Source organism: Rhodnius prolixus, unplaced genomic scaffold, assembly GCF_049639745.1.
Source record: "Rhodnius prolixus isolate KJV_2025 unplaced genomic scaffold, Rpr scaffold_2, whole genome shotgun sequence".
Taxonomy (NCBI): Eukaryota; Metazoa; Arthropoda; class Insecta; order Hemiptera; family Reduviidae; genus Rhodnius; species Rhodnius prolixus.
The window spans coordinates 61,444,673-61,469,753 of record NW_027411592.1 but is presented as its reverse complement, the minus strand read 5'-3'; the positions used below and the strand labels follow the sequence as shown (position 1 = coordinate 61,469,753).

General features: G+C 34.7%; 4 protein-coding genes across 5 annotated transcripts in view; 3 read left to right on the top strand and 1 right to left on the bottom strand.

The window, feature by feature from the left end:
- Positions 1-25,081, bottom strand: part of LOC141450103 (uncharacterized) — a 276,891-nt gene that overhangs the window by 228,090 nt on the left and 23,720 nt on the right. The gene's annotated exons all lie outside the window — the stretch shown is intronic.
- Positions 82-2,109, top strand: LOC141450094 (glucose dehydrogenase [FAD, quinone]-like). The gene has a single exon (XM_074120152.1). It carries the CDS (start codon positions 82-84, stop codon positions 1,531-1,533), a length of 1,452 nt encoding a protein of 483 aa, XP_073976253.1. The 3' UTR covers positions 1,534-2,109.
- On the top strand, positions 5,493-9,178 carry LOC141450093 (L-sorbose 1-dehydrogenase-like). The gene is made up of 2 exons (XM_074120151.1): positions 5,493-5,871; positions 7,449-9,178. Exon 2 carries the CDS (start codon positions 7,514-7,516, stop codon positions 8,873-8,875), a length of 1,362 nt encoding a protein of 453 aa, XP_073976252.1. The 5' UTR covers positions 5,493-5,871; positions 7,449-7,513; the 3' UTR covers positions 8,876-9,178.
- Positions 13,928-17,638, top strand: LOC141450092 (glucose dehydrogenase [FAD, quinone]-like). Its single transcript, XM_074120150.1, has 4 exons — positions 13,928-14,213; positions 14,825-14,981; positions 15,189-15,359; positions 16,206-17,638. Exons 1-4 carry the CDS (start codon positions 14,211-14,213, stop codon positions 17,621-17,623), a joined length of 1,749 nt encoding a protein of 582 aa, XP_073976251.1. The 5' UTR covers positions 13,928-14,210; the 3' UTR covers positions 17,624-17,638.

Sequence of the window (25,081 nt, the reverse complement as noted above, 5' to 3'; positions counted from 1 at the left end):
TGCTTAAGATAGACAGGTCATTCTAAATCCACCAATAGCAATGAAGGAGTTGGAAAAAGAGGTATTTTGCTGACAAAGTACATGATATTTTTTTTGTTTTTGTTTTCTGTTTTATTAGATGCAAACGGAAGTTGCCAATATCCCCAAGGACACGCTATGGGCGGTTCAACCGCAGTGAACCTTTTAGCATATATCCGTGGTAATAGAGCCGATTATGATGAATGGGCAGCACTAGGAAATCATGGATGGAGTTATGATGATCTGTTACCATATTTTCGTAGAGGAGAAAATATCTCCATACCCGAATTAATGGACTCACCGTATCATTCAACAAAAGGTGAACTAAACGTCAGTTACAGTAACTATGACAATCAGTTCATCCAGGCGTTCTTAAAAGCTGGCAATGAATTTGGTTTGGAGACACTGGACTACAATGGCAAAGAACAGATCGGGATAAATTATATCCAGCAAACTATGACGGCCGGTACTACTAGATGTAGTGCGTCGAAAGCCTACTTGCAACCAATCAGATATCGTAGAAATCTGTACATCTTTAAGAATACGCTGGTGACGAGAATAATTTTTGATAAAACCAATCGTACTGCTATTGGTGTAGAATGTTATAGAAATGGGAAATATTTTACTATAACATCCACCAAAGAGGTTATAATCACAGCTGGTGCGATAAACACGCCAAAATTACTAATGCTATCTGGTGTCGGACCTAGAAGACATCTAGAAGAACTTGGTATACCAGTAATAGCGGATCTTCCAGTCGGCGAAACACTAGTAAATCATGTCTACATTCCTATGTACTTTTCCGTAGATCCGCAATTACTGGCAATGTACAATATATCCAGTTACGAAGCGATTCTGGATTATGCTAAAAATAGAAGAGGTGTATTGACAACAATAATTGGATTGGATGTGGTGGCATTTTTCACACAGGAAAGTCGGAAGTATCATCCACCAGATGTGGAAGTATTTCTTGGTACGTTGTTTAGCATGGACACTGGTCCCAATATAAGTCTAGTATATTTGAGCGTTGCTGTCTTAAATTTAAGACCAAAATCCATTGGTACCCTGAGATTGAAGACTAGAAATTTCCAAGATCCACCAATAATTGATCCAAATTATTTTGCAAATGAGCTAGATATGGAAATCACAAAATGGGGTATGCATGAAGTTTTCAAATTGATAAATATGCACAGTTTAGCTAAATATAACATGAAATGGTCAACCACTGATTCAGAAACTTATTGCGGAAATATTGACGCAAATAATGATGAAGATCTTGATTGTTATATAAAGTTTAATTCGCATACTGTATACCATCCTGTGGCTACTTGTAAAATGGGCGCCATTACGGATAAAACCAGTGTGGTAGATCCTAGTTTAAAAGTCCATGGAACTGCGAATTTACGACTAGCCGGCTCGCCAATATTTCCTACCTTAATCCGTGGACATACGAATCCGGCTGCCATTGTGACAGGTGAAAAACTTGCGGACATTTTATTCAATAGTTACAGATAAGTGGATTGGCTCATTAATTCTACAGCTGGCCTTTAAGTCACACGACTATACTCATTACAATTCGATCTGATAACGGAAATCACTAGACTTGAAAGCCTTTCCTCTAGGCGACTACACACAGACTTGATACTCTTACAAACAAATCTACTTGACGGCTCCCAAATTCTTCTCTGACTAAGTTTCTGCGATCCAAAAAAATTTAATCCCATTCCAAAACTAATGGACTGACGAACAATCTAAAACGTGACTGATATTCTTCAAATTTTTGCTAAAAGAGTAATAATTACCAAAATAGATGTTCGTAGTAAATAATTGATTCATACAAAATGAACTTGATATTCATAAAGTTTTATGATAAAAGTTATATGTACAATATAATTTTTTTATTGCTTAAATAAACAATTAATATCAGTGTTTTATTTTATATTTTAAGTCATTGTATTTGAGTCACTGCATTTAAGTTACTGTATTCGAGTCACTGCACTGTTTTAGTCATAAATTTTGTAGTCATACTATTTCTGTCATCAATTTTTAGTCATTTATAATTATCAAGTGTTATAATAATGTTACTATTGTTAACATTGATGTAACTGGGTATATACCCGTTTAATTTAATTTATTTAATAAATAAATAAATTCTCGAGATATTGACCTATAGGAACAAATTAATTTTGCAATTAGATAAATGTAATATTATGCTAATAAATACTTTTGATTTTTAATTTAAATATACTTTTGAGAATCGAACCCACTAAACCAACAATACATCTTAGCATTGCGGATCTAGTCTCTTAACCGCCTAACATACTTTACTAAAAATTTCTCATATTAACCATTAAATAAAATACAAGGCCTAGACACTGGTGAATCGAACCACTAAACCAACAATACATCTTAGCATTGCGGGTATAGTCTCTTAACCGCCTAACATACTTTACTATAAATGTCTCATGTTGACCATTAAATAAAAATCCAAGGCCTAGACCTGGGGAATCGAACCCACTAAACCAACAATACATCTTAGCATTGCGGGTCTAGTTTCTTAACCGCCTAACATACTTTACTATAAATGTCTCATATTGACCATTAAATAAAAATCCAAGGCCTAGACTTGGGGAATCGAACCCACTAAACCAACAATACATCTTAGCATTGCGGGTCTAGTCTCTTAACCGCCTAACATACTTTACTATATAATTTCTCATATTAACCATTAAATAAAATCCAAGGACTAAGATAGGGGAATAGAACCTACTAAACAAACAATACATCTTAGCATTGCGGGTCTAGTCTCTTAACCGCCTAACAAACTTTTCTATAAATTTCTCATATTAACCATTAAATAAAAATCCAAGGCCTAGACACCGGGGAGACGAACCCACTAAACCAACAATACATCTTAGCATTGCGGATGTAGTCTCTTAACTGCCTAACATACTATACTATAAATTTCCAAGAAATCGTTTCCTCTTTTTTTTAAATGCTCAGCCAGACAACACACTGTTCATGATTGTCAGTGAGCCATAAGGGCCGATAACTGGATTCAATTAAACAGTCCATGATATATGTATATAATATTTTATAATTTTAAAGTTGTTCTTATCTCTTAATTTTATTAAAAGTAAGTGAAAGTAGAAGTTAATACGCCAAAAAATTTCGCATTAAAAATTTTAATTAACAATTAAGATTGCAATAACCGCACTTAGTTTTTAAGATTGGCAGAAAACTGTTATACTAACTTAGTTACACTAACTTAGGCTTAATAATATTTTGATCGGAAATAGAGCTATTTAAACAACGATTGCTCATTAAAAAGTTAACAACACTTTAAAAGGGGAATAAAACTTTATCACAAAGTGTAATAGATAAGAGTGTAACTGCACAGCTAAGACACGTAATAGATAAGAGTGTGCATGTGAACGGTATATTATAATTAATTGTACTTGAGCAGTTGAAATATCACTCTCCTAGTATCTCTGAGGAAATCGAAGAATTTTCCAAATACTGAGAACATGGTAAGTATGCCCATTAAATTATCGTACAGTTTTTAAGCTTTTCCAAAGCTTTTTATTTATTTTTAACTTAGTAATCGAGCAGATGGTTCGATGAGCTTTAACCAGAAATATATCGATATTGAGGTCCTCCCACTGGCCACAAACAAATATTTGCATAACGTTCAAATTTGATATTTAGCTTAGATACTATCAGGAAATGACGCAATAAAGTTTTGGCCAAAATCAGTCTACCGGAAGTGCCAATTTACTGAATAGATTTTTCCAGTTTTTCAGGATTTTCTCCAAAAAAGAAAAACAGCTCGCAACGATTTCCTTTTTTCCAAGAAAAATGCATTTTAGGGCACTCTGGGGGAGAGAGAGCTTTTTCCTCTAAAGTGCCATCACTGTTTGCTGGCCTGGTTTACCATGTTAATAATTTTAATATGCAAGAATTGTGTGACGAAATTTCCCCCCCCCCCCCCATTAGATGGAAGCCGATTGACCGGAAGTCGTCTTTTATAAGATTTCCTCGTAAACAGCCTTTTACAATTTCCTTTAAACTTTGTCTAGCGATTTTCCAAATACAATTTTTTTTACCGGAAACATTGACATTTTATTAAGGGTGGGGGTTGCGAGAAGAGGGTGGTGGCTAGATTTCTTCTAAAGTTTCGAAGACAACTTGGACGATAGAATGTGTACAATAAGTCAACATGGCATCCTCACTAGGCTGTTATACTATTGCAACTGCAATACACTCTTAGATTTTTTCCTAAGATGTATTGTTGGTTTAGTGGGTTCGATTCCCGATGTCTAAGCCTTGGATTTTATTTAATGGTAAATATGAGAAATTTATAGTAAAGTACGTTCGCTAGTCGCCTCCGTCCACTACACCTAATTTGGACGTAAAGCCCCGCCTGTAAAAATAGGCAATTACTTTACTAATTCCTTTCCTATGAATGAGTAATAAATCACAACTTAATCTTGAACTGAGTATACGTCATAATTTTACAACTATTTACTTTTACAACTTCATAAGTTGTCATTTTACCAATAATATATTAGTTACAACTAGCAAAAGAAAACAACATAAATTTAAGTTGACTCACGGGCTAAAAGTTTCAAAACTTAAGAGAGTGGTTTAGCTCAGTAATTGGATTCTAACGCGGATAAGCTGGTTTTGAATCCAGCTGCTGGCCCTCTTAGATTTCTTCTCTTCCCTACAAAAGCTCACCGTCCGATGTTGACTGTAACCAGAGAAAACACTGTACGGAGGCCGGCAGTGCACTGAGTATAGCTCAAAAAAGACTATTTTCATTTTTTAGCATTTTATAAGACACACGAACTTTACAAAAAAAAAGTATACTAGTTAATAAACCGGTTTATGTCTAATTTTAGTCGAATAATAGACCTCGTAAGTACACTTTTAAGGAATTTATTTTAGTAACTAACATAGTTACATAGTTAGGTTAAACTTTACTCTTTATTTGGTAAAACCTTTAGAAACCTTCAAATTTTTTTTTTGTTTAATTAAAACAGGTGAACTTTACTTCCTTTCTATGTACATTGGCAACACTGCTAGAACAATATTTTCCAGAAGAACTCGATCCATCGCTTAAACCAATCGATTCTGCTGACTGCCTGGAATGTCGACAAATAAAATTCGATTTCATTATTGTTGGAGGTGGAGCGGCAGGTATTATTTAATATATATTGTGTTCGTGTATAGTAATTGAAATAATAATTTACAAAACAATACGTGTATGTAGTAAATACGAAGTATAAAGGAAATCACCGGAACACCGGAAAAGAAACGCCATTCAAGAAAGTCTTATTTCCGATTGTAATGTTTTCTTAATACTCGGTGCAGAATGACATACTTCCCCCCTTTACATTCCAAAAAATGTGTAGAAACTGAAATTTTAATTTAAAGGAAGTAGAGGAAAAAAAAATATACAAAAAGTTGAAATTTGATGATGTAATTAATCGCAGGGGACGCCTCTCCCAATATCTCACTTAGAAGTAACACTTTTCTTGAATTTTCCGCAAAACGGCTGTAACGATTTTCCTGTAAACTTAGTTATAATCTGTTGCTGATTATTACGGTTTTTTTTGTGGGGGGGGGGGATTTGCTCATGGACAACGGTCCAATACTATTAATTTATTATTTATTTTACAGGCTGTACATTGGCTAATCGATTATCAAAGAATCAACAGTGGAAGATTTTACTAATCGAAGCTGGAGACGACGGAAACTATATATCGGATGTGCCTGCTTTACAGACAAAACTATACGATACCAGATTCGATTGGAATTTTACAACAGTAAAGCAGAATGCATGCTTAAGTACGAGACTTTTCTTTAACTGGAAATATGAAAGGGGGGGGGGGAAACAGAAGAAGGAGAAAAGGCCCAGTGATTAGGGTTTACTGGATTTCGAACGAGGAGTTCCCCCGGGTTCGAATCCAGCTGCTGCTGCCACCTAGATTTTATTTCGTCTCAAAAGCTTGTTAGAACTCACTCTACGGGAGTATTTGACACATATTAATTCACAACAAGATTATTGTTCGTAAAACCGTACATTAAACTGAAATTTAGCCTTACAGAGAAGCCTAACCTAACCAATACGAAGTTTACAGTATAGCCTAGAAGCCATTTACGGGAAAGTGGTCTATTCATTGAGTAATCGAACCTACAAAACCAATAATACATCTTAGCATTGCGGGCCTAGTCTCTTAAACGCCAAACATACTTAACTATAAATTTCTCATATTAACCATTAAATAAAATCCAAGGCCTAGACCAGGGGAATCGAACCCACTAAACCAACAATACATCTTAGCATTGCGGGTCTAGTCTCTTAAACGCCAAACATACTTTACTGTAAATTTCTCATATTAACCATTAAATAAAATCCAAGGCCTAGACACCGGGGGAATCGAACCCACTAAACCAACAATACATCTTAGCATTGCGGGTCTAGTCTCTTAACCGCCTAACATACTTTACTATTAAATTTCTCATATTAACCATTAAATAAAATCCATGGCTTAGACCGGGGGAATCGAACCCACTAAACCAACAATACATCTTAGCATTGCGGGTCTAATCTCTTAAACGCTCGGCTACCTTGGCACCTTTCATGATACCAAGGTTTTAACCTAGTGATATCCATTTTTTTACTTCCTCTTAATAAATAAGAGAAGTAACTGTTTTGGGGCAAATTTATGATTTTTGAGATTTTATCGAAAAATATACGTTTTGAAGTATACCCCCCCCCAAATAAAATAGTTTTTACAAATTATTTTGAGTATGAATGTCTGTCAGTTTGTATCCACTCTATTTCAGAAACAACAAAACATCGCAGAAAATTCAAATTTTATATTTTGGTTAGGTGTGCCAAAAGGTTTTTTTTTTTTTTTGGTGGAAACAGATTTTCTTGGAAAATTGGTTCAGTGGTTCTTTTTTTAGGAGAGGGGATGCATAAATACCTTCTAAAGTTCCAGTTTGAGGTAATGTAAGTCCCTACCTCTTGTGTCCCGATAAGAAGGATTATAGTGGATGTAAACATTCTGAGTTTGAAGAAAATCCCTTAATCCAAAGTAGATCCTTTACTCCAGGGATTCTTTTTGGGATTCTCGTGAAAATGGCTCCTCGGATTTTCCGAAAAACTTTGTATATATACTACATACATACAGATGGACTTATACAGTCGTATCTGTCCGGGTAGATTCCCTGTATTGCTTGTGAAATGTTTTACCAAACTTTAAAATGTTGGTAAGTATTAAATGTAGAAGATATTGTTGTTGTTTGAAGGAAATTTGTAAGTAATGACCTTGAGAGTTACCGGAAGTCATGTGAGTGGGGTCTCACCAGTATTTCTTAGTTTTGTTTCTTACTTAATTTTTGAATTTATTTTCCAGATAAAAATGGATTCTGTGCATACCATCAAGGGCATTGTCTAGGCGGAACTAGCGTCATCAACACCATGAGATATATACGCGGAAATAGGGCAGACTTTGATGATTGGGCCGCACATGGAAACGATGGTTGGAGCTATGCGGAAGTGCTACCATATTTTCTCAAAGCAGAAAATAACTCAATACCGAATTTGATGGACTCCCCGTACCATTCAACAGACGGTCCATTGTGCATAAGTCATAGTAACTATGACAATGATAATCCGTTACTCAGAGAGTTCTTAAATGCTGGCAATGAATTCGGCTTGGAAACGTTGGACTATAATGGTGAACAACAAATTGCGGTTGATTATCTACAAAGCACTATTCACGATGGTACTACTAGATGCAGTACCGCCAAAGCGTACTTAGAACCAATCAGATATCGTAAAAATTTGTACATCTTTAAGAATACGCTGGTGACGAGAATAATTTTCGATGAAACCAATCGTACTGCTGTTGGTGTAGAATGTTATAGAAATAGGGAATATTTCACTATAACAGCCACCAAAGAGGTTATAGTAACAGCTGGTGCGATAAACACGCCAAAATTACTAATGCTATCTGGTGTCGGACCTAGAAGACATATAGAAGAACTTGGTATACCAGTAATAGCGGATCTTCCAGTCGGCGAAACTCTATACGACCATCTCTACTTAGCGTTGAACTTCACTATAAGTTCACGATTATTAGAAACATTCAATGAAACCAGTTACGATATAATAGTCGATTATGCTAAAAATAGAGACGGTAAGTTGACAACAGCAAATGGGGTAGAAATTGTGGCGTTTATCAATCAAAAGCGTTTGACAAACTTCCCACCAGATGTTGAAATATTAATGGGTCCTTACATCAGCATTGAACAAAATTTTACTATACCATTTTTAACCATTGCTGTGGTAAAATTAAAACCAAAATCCATAGGTACAGTGAAATTACAAAGTCGAAATTTTCTTGTCCCACCATTGATTGATCCAAATTATTTTTCAAATTCGGTAGATATTGAAATTACTAAATGGGCTATAGGTGAAATCCGCGAACTAACAAATACTGCTTCTTTGTCAAAGTACAACCTGATGTTGATAACTAAAGATGTTGAAAGCTTGTGCGGTCCTATTGATCTAGATAATGATACAGATCTGGAGTGTTTTATAAGGTATGGGACACGATCTCTTGGACATCCGGTGAGTACGTGCAGAATGGGTAAAATTACTGACGAAACTAGCGTAGTTGATCCATCATTGCTAAAAGTACACGGTTTTGCAAATTTACGCATTGCTGGCTCGCCTATATTTTTCGACATGGTACGAGGGCACACGCTGGCCGCTTCAGTTATGACCGCTGAAAAACTCTCCGATATAATATTAAGCGGTTACAATTTTAAGCCTTAAGTAAAAAAAAAATGAATCAAATCTGCTCCAATAATTTACGACTCCAGTAAAGTAAAGTAATTGCCTATTTTTTCAGGCGGGCTTTACGTCCAACTATCAAATTAGAAGTCGTGGACGGAGGCGACTAGCAAACGTATTTTACTAAAAATTTCTCATATTAACTATTTAATGCAAGGCCTAGACACAGGGAATCGAATCCACTAAACCAACAATACATCTTAGCATTGCGGGTCCAGTCTCTTAACCGCCTAACATACTTTACTATAAATTTCTCATATTAACAATTAATTAAATAACAAGGCTTAGTACCGAGAATCGAACCCACTAAACCAACAATACATCTTAGCATTGCGAGTCCAGTCTCTTAAGCGCCTAACATACTTTACTATTAATTTCTCGTATTAACCATTTAATAAATAAAAGGCTTAGTACCGAGAATCGAACCCACTAAACCAACAATACATCTTAGCATTGCGGGTCTAGTCTCTTAACCGCTCGTGGTGCCTGTGTATAAAATACAAATAACTATTTTGATGAAAACGGTATCGGAAGTCAGCATTTCCCGAAGGTTTTATAGTTTTTCGCACGAATTTTATAATGTATTTTTTTTTTTTTTTTTTTTAAACTCATTTAAAAAGCTGTATAACTGTTGTTAGAAACGTTTTTCCTAAAAAATATTCCTTTCAAGGCAGTTTAGGAAATGGAAGATTTGAGGCTTTTCTTTGAAGGACCATTATAGTGAATTGTAAACCCTTTTTCCTTTACGTAATATTTGATTAGAATTAAATATTAGGTAAAAATTATTTTTGAAAAAGAGTAAATATTGAATTTATTTACTTTTATCAAGTTACTGTAAGCTTTAAGTGTTCTGTAATAAAGTTTTAAATTTTTAGCAGCTCTTAAAAGAAATTATCTTGGCATTTCCTTTCTTTTCAACATACTTGAGTTGGCAACAGTGGGTTTTTATATTCTTCTAAATTTTTAATGTAGTTTTTGTTTCATTTTTAATTTTGTGTTGTGAAATAAGTAACAGTATTTTCTTTTGTATAATGTACACTGTAAATTGTCCCGTGGGAATCTATTCCCTGAGCATTATTGAACATTCTCTTCCACGTTTTCTGAATTAAGGAAATTTAAAAAAGATATTTGACTCGCAAACTGAATACCGAAAAATTTGAACAAAATAAAGTAATGCTTATTTCTTTTTTTTTTTCTTTCTTTCTTTTTTGAGGCGTGCTTTATGTAAAAATTACCAAATTAGGTGTCGTGAACGGAAGCGAGTAGCAAAAATACTATACGGTTAAAATGTTCGTACTAAAAATACGATATCACTTTTTTGGGGGTGCTCAAGGGGACCTTCAAAATGGATATCTCTAGGTTAAAAACTCGGTATCAAAAAAAAAAGTGTCACGGTAGCCGAGCGGTTAAGAGACTAGACCTGCAATGCTAGGATGTATTGTTGGTTTAGTGGGGTTGATTCTCGGTCTCTAGGCCTTGGATTTTATTTTGTTTAATATGAGAAATTTATAGTAAAGTATGTTAGGGGGTTAAGAGACTAGACCCGCAATGCTAAGATGTATTGTTGGTTTAATGGGTTCAATTCCCGGTGTCTAGGCCTTGTATTTTATTTAATGGTAATATGAGAAATTTATAGTAAAGTATGTTGGGCGGTTAAGATACTAGACCGGCAATGCTAGGATGTATTGTTGGTTTAGTGGGTTTGATTCTCGGTCTCTAGGCCTTGGATTTTATTTTGTTTAATATGAGAAATTTATAGTAAAGTATGTTAGGCGGGTAAGAGACTAGACCCGCAATGCTAAGATGTATTGTTGGTTTAGTGGGTTCGATTCCCCTGATCTAAGGCTTGGATTTTATTTAATGGTTAATATAAGAAATTTATAGTAAAGTATGTTAGGCGGTTAAGAGACTAGACCCGCAATGCTAAGATGTATTGTTGGTTTAGTGGGTTCGATTCCCCTGGTCTAAGGCTTGGATTTTATTTAATGGTTAATATGAGAAATTTACAGTAAAGTATGTTAGGCGGGTAAGAGACTAGACCCGCAATGCTAAGATGTATTGTTGGTTTAGTGGGTTCGATTCCCCTGGTCTAAGGCTTGGATTTTATTTAATGGTTAATATAAGAAATTTATAGTAAAGTATGTTAGGCGGGTAAGAGACTAGACCCGCAATGCTAAGATGTATTGTTGGTTTAGTGGGTTCGATTCCCCTGGTCTAAGGCTTGGATTTTATTTAATGGTTAATATAAGAAATTTATAGTAAAGTATGTTAGGCGGTTAAGAGACTAGACCCGCAATGCTAAGATGTATTGTTGGTTTAGTGGGTTCGATTCCGCTGGTCTATGCCTTGGATTTTATTTAATGGTTAAATTAATTTTACTGGAAATTTCGCATAAAAGGCAATGCTTTCCTTATCAGTAGTAACAGGATGTTAAAATAAGAAATATTCTGATCCTAACACTCACACGACTTTTTCTTACGTAATTTACGTAATTAAATTTTTCTAAAAACTTAGTATTTTTATCAAAGAGATTGATGGCTCTAATATTACGCATAACTATGAGTCTATGGAAGTGACGTCACCAACTGAATAAACATCGCTAAAAACTTGTTAAAAAAAAAATAATCTAAAACTTTCGATCACGCATTAATCTTAGAATTTTAAAGAAGTCGTCAAATTCTTCTTAACTGGATGTAAGTTTTAAGACGGTTATTCCATTTACAGGGTAATTTTCAATATTATTATCTACAAATAAAAACTAAAGATAATTTTTAATTAACTTTTTTTTATATTTAAAAACAAAAAAAAAGAAATGCAGTTCTAAAGTAAAATGGAGTTGTAGATAAGTAAAATGGAGTTGTAAGATAAGTAAAAGCAGTCAACCCTACACATTATGTATCCATAATCATACATATAATTACAATTATATAATATACATATCACGTTATAATCATAATGTGTATAAATGTATGCAATTTTTGTTCTACTTCATTTATCTGTTTCTATCACATGTATGCGAAGTTTAGAGACAATTGTAGGAGTCCTTGATAAAAATGTAAAAAAAGAAAAATGAAAACCCCATCAGTTTTTCATGGTATTTTAGAAGAGAGCTCGTTCTTTTTTTTTTTTTCTAAAATTTTCCACTTTTCCTGGGTCAACAATTATTCAGACTGCACATAATAAAAATTAAAATTAAATAAATCACACTTATAACTTGTGCAAAAAATTGTATTTCCGGTAAAAAATGGAATTTTAATAATTCAATTAATAAAGTCGATCGTAAAATATTTTAGACGATGAGCAGAGAAGTTAAAAAAATCAAATAGTTAACAGGAACTGCTGTGTAGTATCATCATAGATCCGATATATCGATGTTTTGTTACAATACGTATGTAATAATTAATAATAAAACTAAAAATTAACGAATAAGGAAGTACTATATAATTAATTCTTAGTAATTAACGTATCATAAATTAGATGCAAACAGGTGAATTTGCGATTTCATTTCCGTTTTTGTGTACTATTAATCGTAAATTAGTCAGTTTCTGAAGGTGAAATTAAATAATTTTTATAACGGTATGAAATAAAACAAGGTTAAAAATAAGTCTGCTTTGAATATTTAGTATTTTTCTTAAAACTTAGTATTTTTACTAAAAATTAAGTTGATTTTGAGCCTTATTGAAAAGGAGCGAGAGGATAGTTGGGAAAAGAAAGAGATTGAATTGCTTAGAAATGGAAACTTTGATTAGGCACCTAGCATGGATGCTGTGGATTGATTTGGCACCTTTAAAGATGTAGTCTTTAAAGAAGAAGACTCGTGAAATAAGTTCTTAAGATAGATTGGAGATAAAATGCTACAAGGAGAGATCTGGAAGCTGATAAACAAACTTCATCTGGTTCTTTTAGTTAGAATGGACCCACGAAGTAGAAGGAAGACACAAAAATTACCAGGTAAAGCGCAGACGATTTAAGCTGCGAGAATTCTAAAAAAAATTCCAGAAGTAGAAGGGATTCTGATAAAGAGAGCACAGTTCTTTTCGGAAGCTGGTATCTAGATACACAGGATAGGGAACATCCAGATAAAATGGATGATTTTCAAAATGGATGATTAATCACAAATCATGGATAAAAGAGTTAGAAATACTTTCTAACATCCTGGCAACTTCAGAGACTATAGCCTAGAGCAGTTATTTACGATCTACCGGAAAAAAAGTAAATACTTTAGTAAAGTGGCCATTTCTTAAAACGCCACAGTCTGGACAGAGATGTAGATGAAGAAAAGTGTTCGCTCTTCTCATAACGTTCAGGACTAATGGCACTTCCGCTTTCCTGTTACCTCTAAAGTGTTGGAAACTCTTTAACCGAACCAAGTGCCAGCCAAATCCTAACAATACTTCTTCTTCGAGATATTCCCTACTCCCCTTATCAACACCTAGGATTTAGCCAACCAAACCATTTTCGAAGAAATCGCTGCTCCCGGTTATAAGGCGGGTTAAGTGGCGAGACCTGCAAAGCTAAAATGCATTGTGGTACTGGGTTCGATTCCCTCGGTCTAGGCCTTGGATTTTAATTAATGGTTTAATAGGAGAAATTTATAGTAAAGTATGTTAGGCGGTTAAGAGACTAGACCCGCAATGCTAAGGTGTATTGTTGGTTTAGTGGGTTCGATTCCCGGTCTTGGCCTTGGATTTTATTTAATGGTTAAATGAGAAATAGTAAAGTATGTTTGCTAGTCGCCTCCGTCCACGACACCTAATTGGTAGTTGGACGTTAAGCCCCGCCTGAAAAAATAGGCGATTACTTTACCTTACTTTACTTTACTTCCGGTTATAGATTCCATTTTCCCACGATTATCCGGTTTTGAGGTATATTCTAAGATATTTCATTAGTGCTATGGAGAAGTTTTAGTATTAATTCAGTTAAGTGTTTAACAAAGCTAAGTAAACCCATTTTAGACACGCAACACACTTCCGCCACTTTGGCTACTAATTATCACCACTACTAATCTTGATCCGGTTTGAATATAATCACACTTTAATGATGGTATATATATACATCTATGAAAATAATCACAATAAAATAACGCTTGTTTATACGTACATTCAATAACAAGGATATAGCAGTTATGGTGGGAGTAGAATAATTGGTGTATATATACACTATTCTTGTACAAAATTAACCAGCAGTTCATAAAGGAAATATGTACATAAAATATAATAATCAGTGATATAAAGACAGTTCGTGTTTGTATCAGGATTAGAAATTTTTTTTTTCTTTTTTTTGTCTGGATAGTTTCTGTTTTGGATTAAACCAAATTATGGTGAGTGAAACCAGAAAAAAAATCTGGTGTAAAACAATTAAACGACTTATTGCATTCCTGATCGGTTCGAACATTCACCCATCATCAGAGGTTAAATAATAATCAGTTTTGGTGTTTCGGAAAAAAAAAAATTGATCTCATTTAATTCTAGTTTCCTAATAAGAGCTCTTTATGTGGATGAGAATTTGTTTATCATTTGAGCTATTGAAGAAGGTCCGTGAGAACTTTAACGAACTGTCCAAAAGAGTCTGAGGAACAACAAGAAAAAAAAAAAAAAAGTTCAAGTATTTCCGCATAAGAGAATTCAATAAAAGAGAAGGTGGTTAAAAGAAGAAACCGGAAGTTGAATTCTTCTACAATAAAATGGATTAAACAAACCTCTGATTATGAATGAAAGTATGGATCTGGTCAGGGATGCTTGCTTTGACGAATAAAATCAAAGATCCAGCATTGCCAACCTAACCCAATGTGTTTATTTATTTTTTTTATTCTGCCTATTTAATTCATTACGTCAAATAATAGTTACACACTGTGCTGCTCATATGGTATAACCTATAACATCTAGAATACATACATTTTTTTTTTTTTTAATCTAAATATTCACATTTCAGGTTGAGTTTACATCATTCGTATACACTCTAACCTCTTTAATAGGACAATATTTTCCAGAAGAAATCGATCCATCGCTTAAACCAATCGATACAGCCGACTGTTTCCATTGTAGACAATTACAATTTGATTTTATTATTGTCGGAGCTGGATCAGCAGGTAAGTTGTTTTTTTTTTAACAATTAATCTAAATAAACTCGATAGGAATTAATCGATAAGAATCGATGATAATTTTTTTACAATTAATCTATATAAAATCGATAGGAATTAATCGATAAGAATCGATGATAATCTAATTCTATTTAAAGTAATGGTCATGCCTTAATTGGTCACTCTTTCAAGTTAAAAAAAATTACTTACTTGCAGGATCTGTGCTGGCGAATCGATTGTCAGAAAATGAAAATTGGAAAATTCTAATAATCGAAGCTGGAGACGATGAAGATCATATTTCAGATGTGCCAGCTTTACAGACAAACTTATTTAATACTAGATTTGATTGGAATTTCACCACGGTACAGCAACGTCGAGCATGTTTAGGTTAGTTGAGTGAGTTATTTTCTCTTACTTCCGGTAAAAGGAAGTTAGAGCTAGCACTGGAGAATATGTTGCATGTTTTTACTTTAAAAAAAAAATTAGTTGTTACGAACTGGTCTGGGTGTCGTACCCTAAAAATGGGCAATCACCGGATATTAATGCACAAAATTTGTGGAGTGACTCATCAATCAACCAACATGAAGTATGGATTATTGTCGATTTCATTCGCAATGTTTGATTTCTTTTACTGCCAACCTTTTGACCTAGAGAATAGGTCACATCATCAGGGCTTATACTTATTATGCGTGTTTGCCTTAACAGTAAGTGGCTTCTAACGTGACGAAGAGCCAAACATTCAACATTTGTAGGTTTTATGCTGTTCTACAGCAGTCAGAAATGAAGACATACCAACTGCTGCTGTAAACAAGCCTAAGGTTAATCACATTACAATAGGTCACAAGTATAAGCCCTGTAGATGACCTTATAGTCCCTAAATCAAAAACTTGGCAGTTAAAAAAATAAAATAAATAAATAAAAAAGAAATTTAACAGAAATTGATAATTGAAAAAAATTCTTCTCCTTAAGAATTTTCTAACAATGGCTCCTAGATTATTATTATCTAATTTAAGGTGCGTCAACATCAGGAGGTCATTGGCTCCTGGAGCTATTACCAATACACTGTCGGCCTCTGGACAGGAGCTGTATTAGGAGCTGTAAGAAGCTCCTAGGAACAGGAGCAATCTAAAGACCAGCAGCTGGGTTCAAACCCAGGAGGAACTCCCTATGATTATAATTTTTTTTTTTTTCTTCTTCTTCAAATATTTTTAAACGAATTATATTTTGTTACAGACAAAAACGGATTCTGTGAACTTCCGCAAGGACATGTGATGGGCGGTACAAGTGCCATAAACACCATGAGATATGTCCGAGGTAATAGAGCGGATTTTGATGAATGGGAAGCCACAGGAAATTATGGCTGGAATTACAATAATATTCTGCCATATTTCCGGAAAGCGGAAAACGTCTCAACAACCGACTTAATGTATTCATATTATCGTTCAACCAGTGGTCCAATGGTGATAAGTTACAGTAACTATGATGAACCAGTTTTACGGGAATTCTTGAGAGCCGGCCAGGAATTCGGTTTAGAGACTCTGGACTATAATGGGGAACAACAAATTGGTATAAATTATTTTCAAAATACCATGAAAGATGGAACCACCAGATGTAGTGCGTCAAAGGCTTACTTAGAACCAATCAGATATCGTAAAAATTTGTACATCTTTAAAAACACTCTGGTAAAACGAATGATCTTCAATGAGATTAGCCGTACTGTTATCGGGGTTGAATGTTTGAAAAATGGTAAACAGTTTAATGTGTTAGCCACTAAAGAGGTTATAATAACAGCTGGTGCGATAAACACGCCGAAATTGCTAATGCTATCTGGTGTCGGACCTAGAAAGCATCTGGAAGCGTTTGGTATACCTGTAATAGCGGATCTTCCGGTAGGTGAAGCGCTTTACGATCATATCTATGTACCGATGAAATTTGCCGTAAATAGATTAATATTCAAGACTTACGATGAATTTAGCCATGAAGCGATTGTGGATTATGCCAAATATAGACGTGGCATGTTGACTACACCAAATGGTGTAGAGATGGTAGCTTTTATGAATCAATATAAGGTTAAGCATTTTCCACCAGATGTTGAAATAATGATGGGAACGCCCGTTACCATGGAAACCAGTTACAGTTTAACTATACCATATTTCATTTTAGGCTTATTTAATTTAAAACCAAAATCTCGTGGAACAGTTAGGCTACAAAGTTGGAATTTTCTCGATCCACCATTAATTGATCCAAATTACTTTGCAAATTTAGAAGATATTGAAATAACAAAATGGGCGATACGTGAATTATTCCAATTTCCAAACACACCAACTATGGCCAAATACAACATGAAATGGATAACCACAGATGCGGAAAGATATTGCGGTAATTTAGACTATAATGATGACGTAGATTTAGAATGTTACATTAAGTATTTATCGCAGAGTATCGCCCATCCTGTGGGAACTTGTAAAATGGGCGACATTAACGATAGATCTAGTGTAGTCGATTTTAGTACGTTAAAAGTCCATGGAATTGCGAATTTACGATTGGCTGGCTCACCAATATTTCCCAGCATGATCCGTGGACATCCGAATGCCGTTTCTATTATGACTGCGGAAAAATTATCCGATATCCTGATAACTAGATACAGATAAAGTTGTTTGAAATCATTTTGCTCGACTTTAAAATTTAAAAAAGAAGTTTTGGAAAACAGGATAACTTATTAAAAAAAAGGAATGTTTTCTTGATTGTTTACGTACCGAAATGTATTTGGCGTAAAAAAGTCTTTCAATTTCTAATATTGTTAATTCAGCCTGTGTCATACTTTTTTTTACGATATAAGTTATTTAAAAAAATCAATAAATATATTTTTGTATTTAATCAAATTTTTGAATTTCTTAAATCCTATACTAGAATTTTGAATTGTTAACATCCGTAACCTAGCAACCTTAAAAAACAAAATCCATAACCTAGCAACCTTAAAAAAAACAAAATCCGTTGCCTAGCAACCTTAAAAAAACAAAATCCATAACCTAGCAACCTTAAAAAAACAAATTCCATAACCTAGCAACCTTAAAAATATAAATTCGTAACCTAGCAACCTTAAAAAAACAAACAAAATCCGTTGCCTAGCAACCTTAAAAAAAAAAAAACTTTAAACAACTGGTGTACAACTTAAAACAAAAGAACGTCTTCAACTGGTAGAACTTGATAAAAACTGCCAAATTAAAATGGATTTTCCACTCTAACATCCATTGTTCAGCCCCCATTCTTCTCCTTATTCTATCCTTCTCTTTCTCTTTGATGAATTGATGGAAAACCGAAAGTCGAGAAAGGTTTTTCCCAATTTTACCCTAATTTTGGAGAGACAATCGATAAAGAATTTCTTTAGTACTTGCGACATAATAATGAACGAAATAAATATGGAAATTAAGTAAAAAGTCCGAATTTCAAGAAAATGTAAGAACATTGTGTGCTGTTGATGCGAGAAGTTCTGCTTTGAGTAGATTCGAGATACATTCTGGTTTCAAAGGAACTAATGTAATGAGCATAACTAACAAGACGGAAGTCATACTTGTTCACAGGAAGTTATACCGCATTTTAAGAAAACTTCTTACCTTGCGGGTTCGTAAAGAACGGAAGTAATTGTTTATTCGAGTATAATTTATTTTTTATTTTTTGTTTAAAGTTGTTATTATAATTAAAGATGTAAGAAAAGAGTGAATTATTAACGTTTTTTTTTATATAGAGAGTAGAATTGTTACTAATTAAATGAAAACAATCAACTGAAAGCGGAAATGAAGATATGAACTTGAAAAACTACAGTTATCTTGTTTTGGAAGTTGAATATGTTAAATCCCAAGGTCGTTTGCAAACTACCAATTTCTTTAAAAACCAAGAACATTCAGAATCGAAATTTAAACTAATCGAATGTTGTCTTTATTGAGATCTATTTCATTGACAACTGTTCAAACTCAAAATGAATTTTCGCACGAACTTTTGAGCCTTTATAAAAAGAAGATTATTTGCCAGAAACAGAAGAGCCTGTGTGGCTCTGCACCAAAACCAAAATTTCTTTTAACTGTAAAGTTTAAAACAGGTATAAATCTTACTTTTATCTTAATTAGATTGTGAAACTGTAAATTATGCCGCAATGACACTTTTAATCTACTCCAAATTCCTCTTCATAATTTCCAAAAACAAATTCAGCCTCCCCCCCCACAAATCCAAATCAAAGATACACGTAGTAAGGTAAAAATACAAAGTAAAGTAAAGTCTATTTTTAAAGGCGGGTTTTACGTCCAACTACCAAATTAGGTGTCTTGGACGGAGGTGACTAGCAAACATACTTTACTATAAATTTCTCATATTAACAATTAAATAAAATCCAAGGCCTATACCTGGGGAATCAAACCCACTAAACTAACAATACATCTTAGCATTGCGGGTCTAGTCTCTTAACCGCCTAACATACTTTACTATAAATTTCTCTTATTAACCATTAAATAAAATCCAAGGCCTAGACCAGGGGAATCGAACCCACTAAACCAACAATACATCTTAGCATTGCGGGTCTAGTATCTTAACCGCCTAACATACTTCACTATAAATTTCTCATATTAACAATTAAATAAAATCCAAGACCTAGACACCGGGAATCGAACCCACTAAACCAACAATACATCTTAGCATTGCGGGTCTAGTCTCTTAACCGTTCGGCTACCATGGTTAATTCAAAAGATACAAACTTTTTGACTGCAATACTTTCCCTGGCATTAGTGTAAAAGAAAGAAAACCTATTAAAATACAAACATAAAGAGAATGAATAAGAAAATAATCTTAGAATTTTTCCTCAAGACCAACAAACACTGAAAATGATATTGAAATAAATTCACAGAGTGTGGGAAATGATAAGAACTTTTCAACAGGACAAAAAAAGGAAAACCTTTCTCTTCGTGTATATTTCTCTTTACAGCTTTCCCTGTGTACAGTTTCCCAAACAAAGGAACATTTTCTTGGAGTGAGAATGGGTAAGGCCAAGAGGGAATTCATTTTCCTGAAATCTGTTCACACTTCGAATTCTCAACTTAGAATTGCAAACGGCTTTCTTAGTACTTTTTCTTGACCTTATTTTCTTTAATGACCTCATCTCCTGATGATAACATAAAGAAAATATTTTTTCAAGTACAATAGATGCACGTATTTTGTTTAGTGAGAAAAAGACTTGGTCCAAAAATCTGGACAATCTGGTGTATAACCATTCAGCGGAGCCAAAAAAACAAGCAGTGAAGGGACAAGATTTTCTCAAAATAGGCTATTACGATTATGAGTACTTCTTGGGAGGAGATGATTGGCAGTTTTCTTCTTCCAAAAGTACCATCCCAGGGTAATGTTCGTGGTCATAGTCCCATGGAGGAGGATTAAGGAAAGGATGGCACGGCGAACTGTAAAAGTAATGTGCAAGGTGGGAAGAGTTAGCTTTCATTTCGCCATTTCGTAAGCCACTCTTATAGAGAGTTCAATTAGATCTGAAGAGCTCTGCAGGCAAGAACAAGATTATAATTTAGAGCTATGACTCCAGCATCATGGGCGTAGGTAAAAAAAGAATTGTTTTCAGGAAAGGTGGAAATGTCAGCAATTAATAATCCAAAAAAAAGTGTAAAAAACAAAAGCTAGGGCATTTCTACGTAGAGGAACCCAAGGGTAACCAGAACATGCGGTGAAATCTGGGAAAACTTAAGGATTAGATGACACGTGAGGGGAAGGATGTTCTTGAGCCTTCCACAGCGATTCAGTGAGCTGTATACGCGAACAAATAACAACAAGGCGATAACAAGTAACCTGGCCTTGGGCAGTACTGTTTACTGTCCAAGAGCAGAAGTGATGACATTGTTGGACTGTGCAATGACGAGACAGAAAGTTGGAACTGGTTATGTGAGAGGAAAGAGATCGATGCGTTTTAAACCGGAAGTAAGAATTAAAAAGTATACCCCCATTAATTTGGAGTTTAAAGGAAAATGGCTAGATCAGAACGTTGAACGTTTTTCGTTCAAAGGGGGAAAAATCACAATGTGTGTATTCTGTAAAAATTTTCACGGCTTCAATACTTCCCTTTAACGGAGAGTAAAGATCAGAATATATTATCGATACTAAAGTAGGGTTTCAAGGAATACAAAATGGCGTCATTTCAAGAAGCATAATAATTGTTTGCTTAGATTTATGGTGAAGGCGGTTTCAGTAAAAAAAATAAAAAGAAGAAAACTCTAAACACATATTTCATTTTTCAAATCTACAATTCAAATATATTCACCCTGTACCACCCCCAAGGGGCGTCGGGAGCGGCATTTCAGATCTGTCTGTCTCCAGGACGGCCCGTCCCCCAAACAAACTTTTCCCCAGACAGCCTTCTCTCGTTTTGTCACACATATCAAAATTCAAATAATGCTCCAATCTCCATTTCCTGTTCAGTCAAAAAATGCAATCGTACAATTTCCTCTTTACTATAAACTGCGTTCTAATTTTTCCTGCGAATAATTATTCTTCTTTTTCTTTTATAATCCTGTTGGGGAAGAATCACAAACTAATTGAACAAAGCATGCGAGAGCCTGGAGCCTTTTTTCCCCTTTAGTGATGAAAACAAAATTGGGATCATTGGGAAAAGTGCTCGCTTGATTTATTATTAAGGATCGGAAAAGCTGAGGAATTTATCCTTGATCTTGAGGTTATTCAGGTGGCGAGGGGTCTTGTACTCGCACATTGTATGATAAATTAAACCAGTCTGGGAACAGAAAATCGATAGGAAGTTTTGATAAATCGTGCTGGCCAATCTTTTTATTAATAACTCAGCTGGTTATTAAATAAAAGGCAATGTAATAATTGTATTTTTCTGTCATCAATCAACTGAAAGGTAATTTAATAAAAAGGTATTTATAGTAGATTGGAGTGGAATTATTATTTTCTTCTTCTTAGTGAAGAGGTTGAAGACTTCAATGGGCAAGAGACGTGAAGAAAGTGACTGACTGGGAGTCACGCTCTAGAAGATGGATGATATTGTCAGGGAGTCATTCGTTTGATTATTCATTCCAGTGCGGTAAGAAATAGTCGTGTGAGTGTCTACATATTTCTTATTTTAGATATTTATTTTAATTAAGACCTTAAAATATGCATTTCCTAAGAGACTAGACCCGCAATGCTAAGTTGTATTGTTGGTTTAATGGGTTCGATTCCCCCGGTCATAGGCCTTGGATTTTATTTAATGGTTAATATGAGAAATTTATAGTAAAGTATGTTAGGCGGTTAAGAGACTAGACCCGCAATGCTAAGTTGTATTGTTGGTTTAGTGGGTTCGATCCCCCCGGTCATAGGCCTTGGATTTTATTTAATGGTAAATATGAGAAATTTATACAGTAAAGTATGTTAGGCGGTTAAGAGACTAGACTCGCAATGCTAAGATGTATTGTTGGATTAGTGGGTTCGATTCCCCAGTGTCTAGGCCTTTGATTTTATTTAATGGTTAATATGAGAAATTTATAGTAAAGTATGTTAGGCATTTAAGAGACTAGACCCGCAATGCTAAGATGTATTGTTGGTTTAGTGGGTTCGATTCCCCCGGTCTAGCTCCTTCCAACTTCTTTAATGGTTAATAAGAGAAATTTATAGTAAAGTATGTTAGGCATTTCAGAGACTAGACCCGCAATGCTAAGATGTATTGTTGGTTTAGTGCGTTCGATTCCCGGTGCCTAGGCCTTGGAACCTTTCAAAGAATTCTCCCAGTAAGTTGTACTTTTAAATGTTCTTTTTTTCTCTCTCTGAAACCTGGAGACTGTTTAATAATTGGACGCATGCGTGGACTTCATGTTCCAGAAAAGGAAGGATATATTGGTTATTATAGAACATGTGTTGATGACGTGGAACTGGCGAGTGAGTGGTAATATGTCCGAAGCACGCACTTAAAAGGGGTTGGAAGCGTGGAGTGTTTTTCACAGGAAGAAGGAAAAAGGAGTGTACTCTTGTGGCTAAAAGGGAAGACGGAGAGAGTGTGACGATGTCAGTGTCCTGGGTTCCTCCTCATCACAGGAGATAAATTGACCCCTCACCCAGAAGACACTATACCCGACCAATGTTAAGATAAAGGAATTCATTCTACAGCTTCCACAGTTGTTTTTGTTGAATGTACTGATGGCCATTCTAGTCCACAGTTGATGGCTCCCCCCCCCCACTTCAAGTGGTAAAAGATGGAATTTTGTCATCACTGCGTTCCAAGTGATCTATCCAGGCTTTAAGATGTTACTTCATCTTTGCTTTATTTACAACAACCCCCATAATCCATTATTATTGTTTCAGACTGTCTTGGAGTTGCTAGCAATAAAAAGGGATACTGTTGAAGAAAACGTGACGTTACAGTACCCCTACACACAACATTCCTGGAGAGCACAACCTGGTTCGAACACTCACACGACTTACTCACACCACAATCCAGGAAGTTACTAACATATTACATATTACACCCCCAAAATGATCACAAAAATGTATAATTATTCAAATTTTTGAGGAACAAATTTCAGTTAAGTGAAAAAAAATGTGTGGCACTTCCGGTAGTTTTAGGATTTTCTACTAACTTAAAAATTTTAGTGAAGACACTGCTTAGGCGCCACGGTAGCCGAGCGGTTAAGAAGCGGGACCCGCAATGCTAAGATGTATTGTTGGTTTAGTGGATTCGATTCCCCCGGTCTAAGCCTTGGATTTTATTTAATGGTTAATATGAGAAAATAGCAAAGTATGTTAGGCGTTTAAGAGACTAGACCCGCAATGCTAAGATGTATTGTTGGTTTAGTGGATTCGATTCCCCTGGCCTTGGATTTTATTTAATGGTTAATATGAGAAATTTATAGTAAAGTATGTTTGCTAGTCACCTCCGTCACCTAATACGTCTTCCTAATAGTTAGTTGAACGTAAAGCCCGCCTTAAAAAAATAGGCAATTACTTTACTTTACTTTACACTGCTTATATAATATAAAACACGTAGAAATCATTCCGTTATTCTGAACCGGAAATTTAGAATGGGAAAAAAATAGCCCCTAAGAGTAACCTTCAAATCAAATTGCTCTGGGCACGGAGAAAACTTCAGGCCAATGTTAGCGCAAGAAAAATTAACCGATTTTGGTAAAATGGGTACTTCCGGTTCCGGAAATTTTCACTAATCTGGGATTTTTGAGGAATACATTTAACAGTAAAGACACTTTTTCGTACTCAAGAAACCGGAAATAGTATTTTTCCGGAAATTCGAAAATCCGCACGAATGCACAAAAATTTGCCTCTTACAAATATTAATATTAACAGTAAGAGGAAGTGAAAATTGAAAAAAAAAAATTGACAACAGGAAGTGGTGTGTTCACAGCCGCCAGATTTTTAGCCTTACTTCCTGTAGCGTCTCCAGATTTTTTTTTTTTATCTTCTTAGATGGGAAACGACCAATGGAAGATAGCAGCTCCAACCCATCGGATACAATGGAAATATCCTACAGCAAAAAGGGCGGGGGGAACAGCGAACCGGAAGAAGGATAATCAGGAGTTTTTTTTATTACACCATACATTATATTCCAAACAATCTAGACGGCTTTTTTATTGTCATTATCTCTTTATAATTCTCTCATTTTTTAGATTATTTTTCTTTTATTTTTAAAGAAGTGTTATCTCTTTCTGAGAATGAGGTGAAAAAGATGCTCCTCGGCAGTGTTGCCAACTTTACAAGAATACATTGGCGGGGGGAAATTACCCATTTGCTAGGGACATTTTTATTTCCTCCCAAAAAAAACAAAACAAAACCCAACCTGCCCCAAGGACTAACTTTTCTCCATTTTTATAACCTAACACTCTCTTGGTCTAAATAACCCAGCTGATCTTTTAACAATAAACACTTCTCTGTTTATGGCGACTGTTAAACAGCTGAAAAAAGAACAGCTTCAGTAAACAACTCGTTTTATTGTAAGTTTTGGTAGAATTTATAAACTTTTCAAGTATAACTAAGATATTATGATGGTTGCCGATTATTTATTCTCTTTCACTTTTAGTGGTCCTTCATCAAATCTTTTTGCAGTCAAATTTGTAATTTTA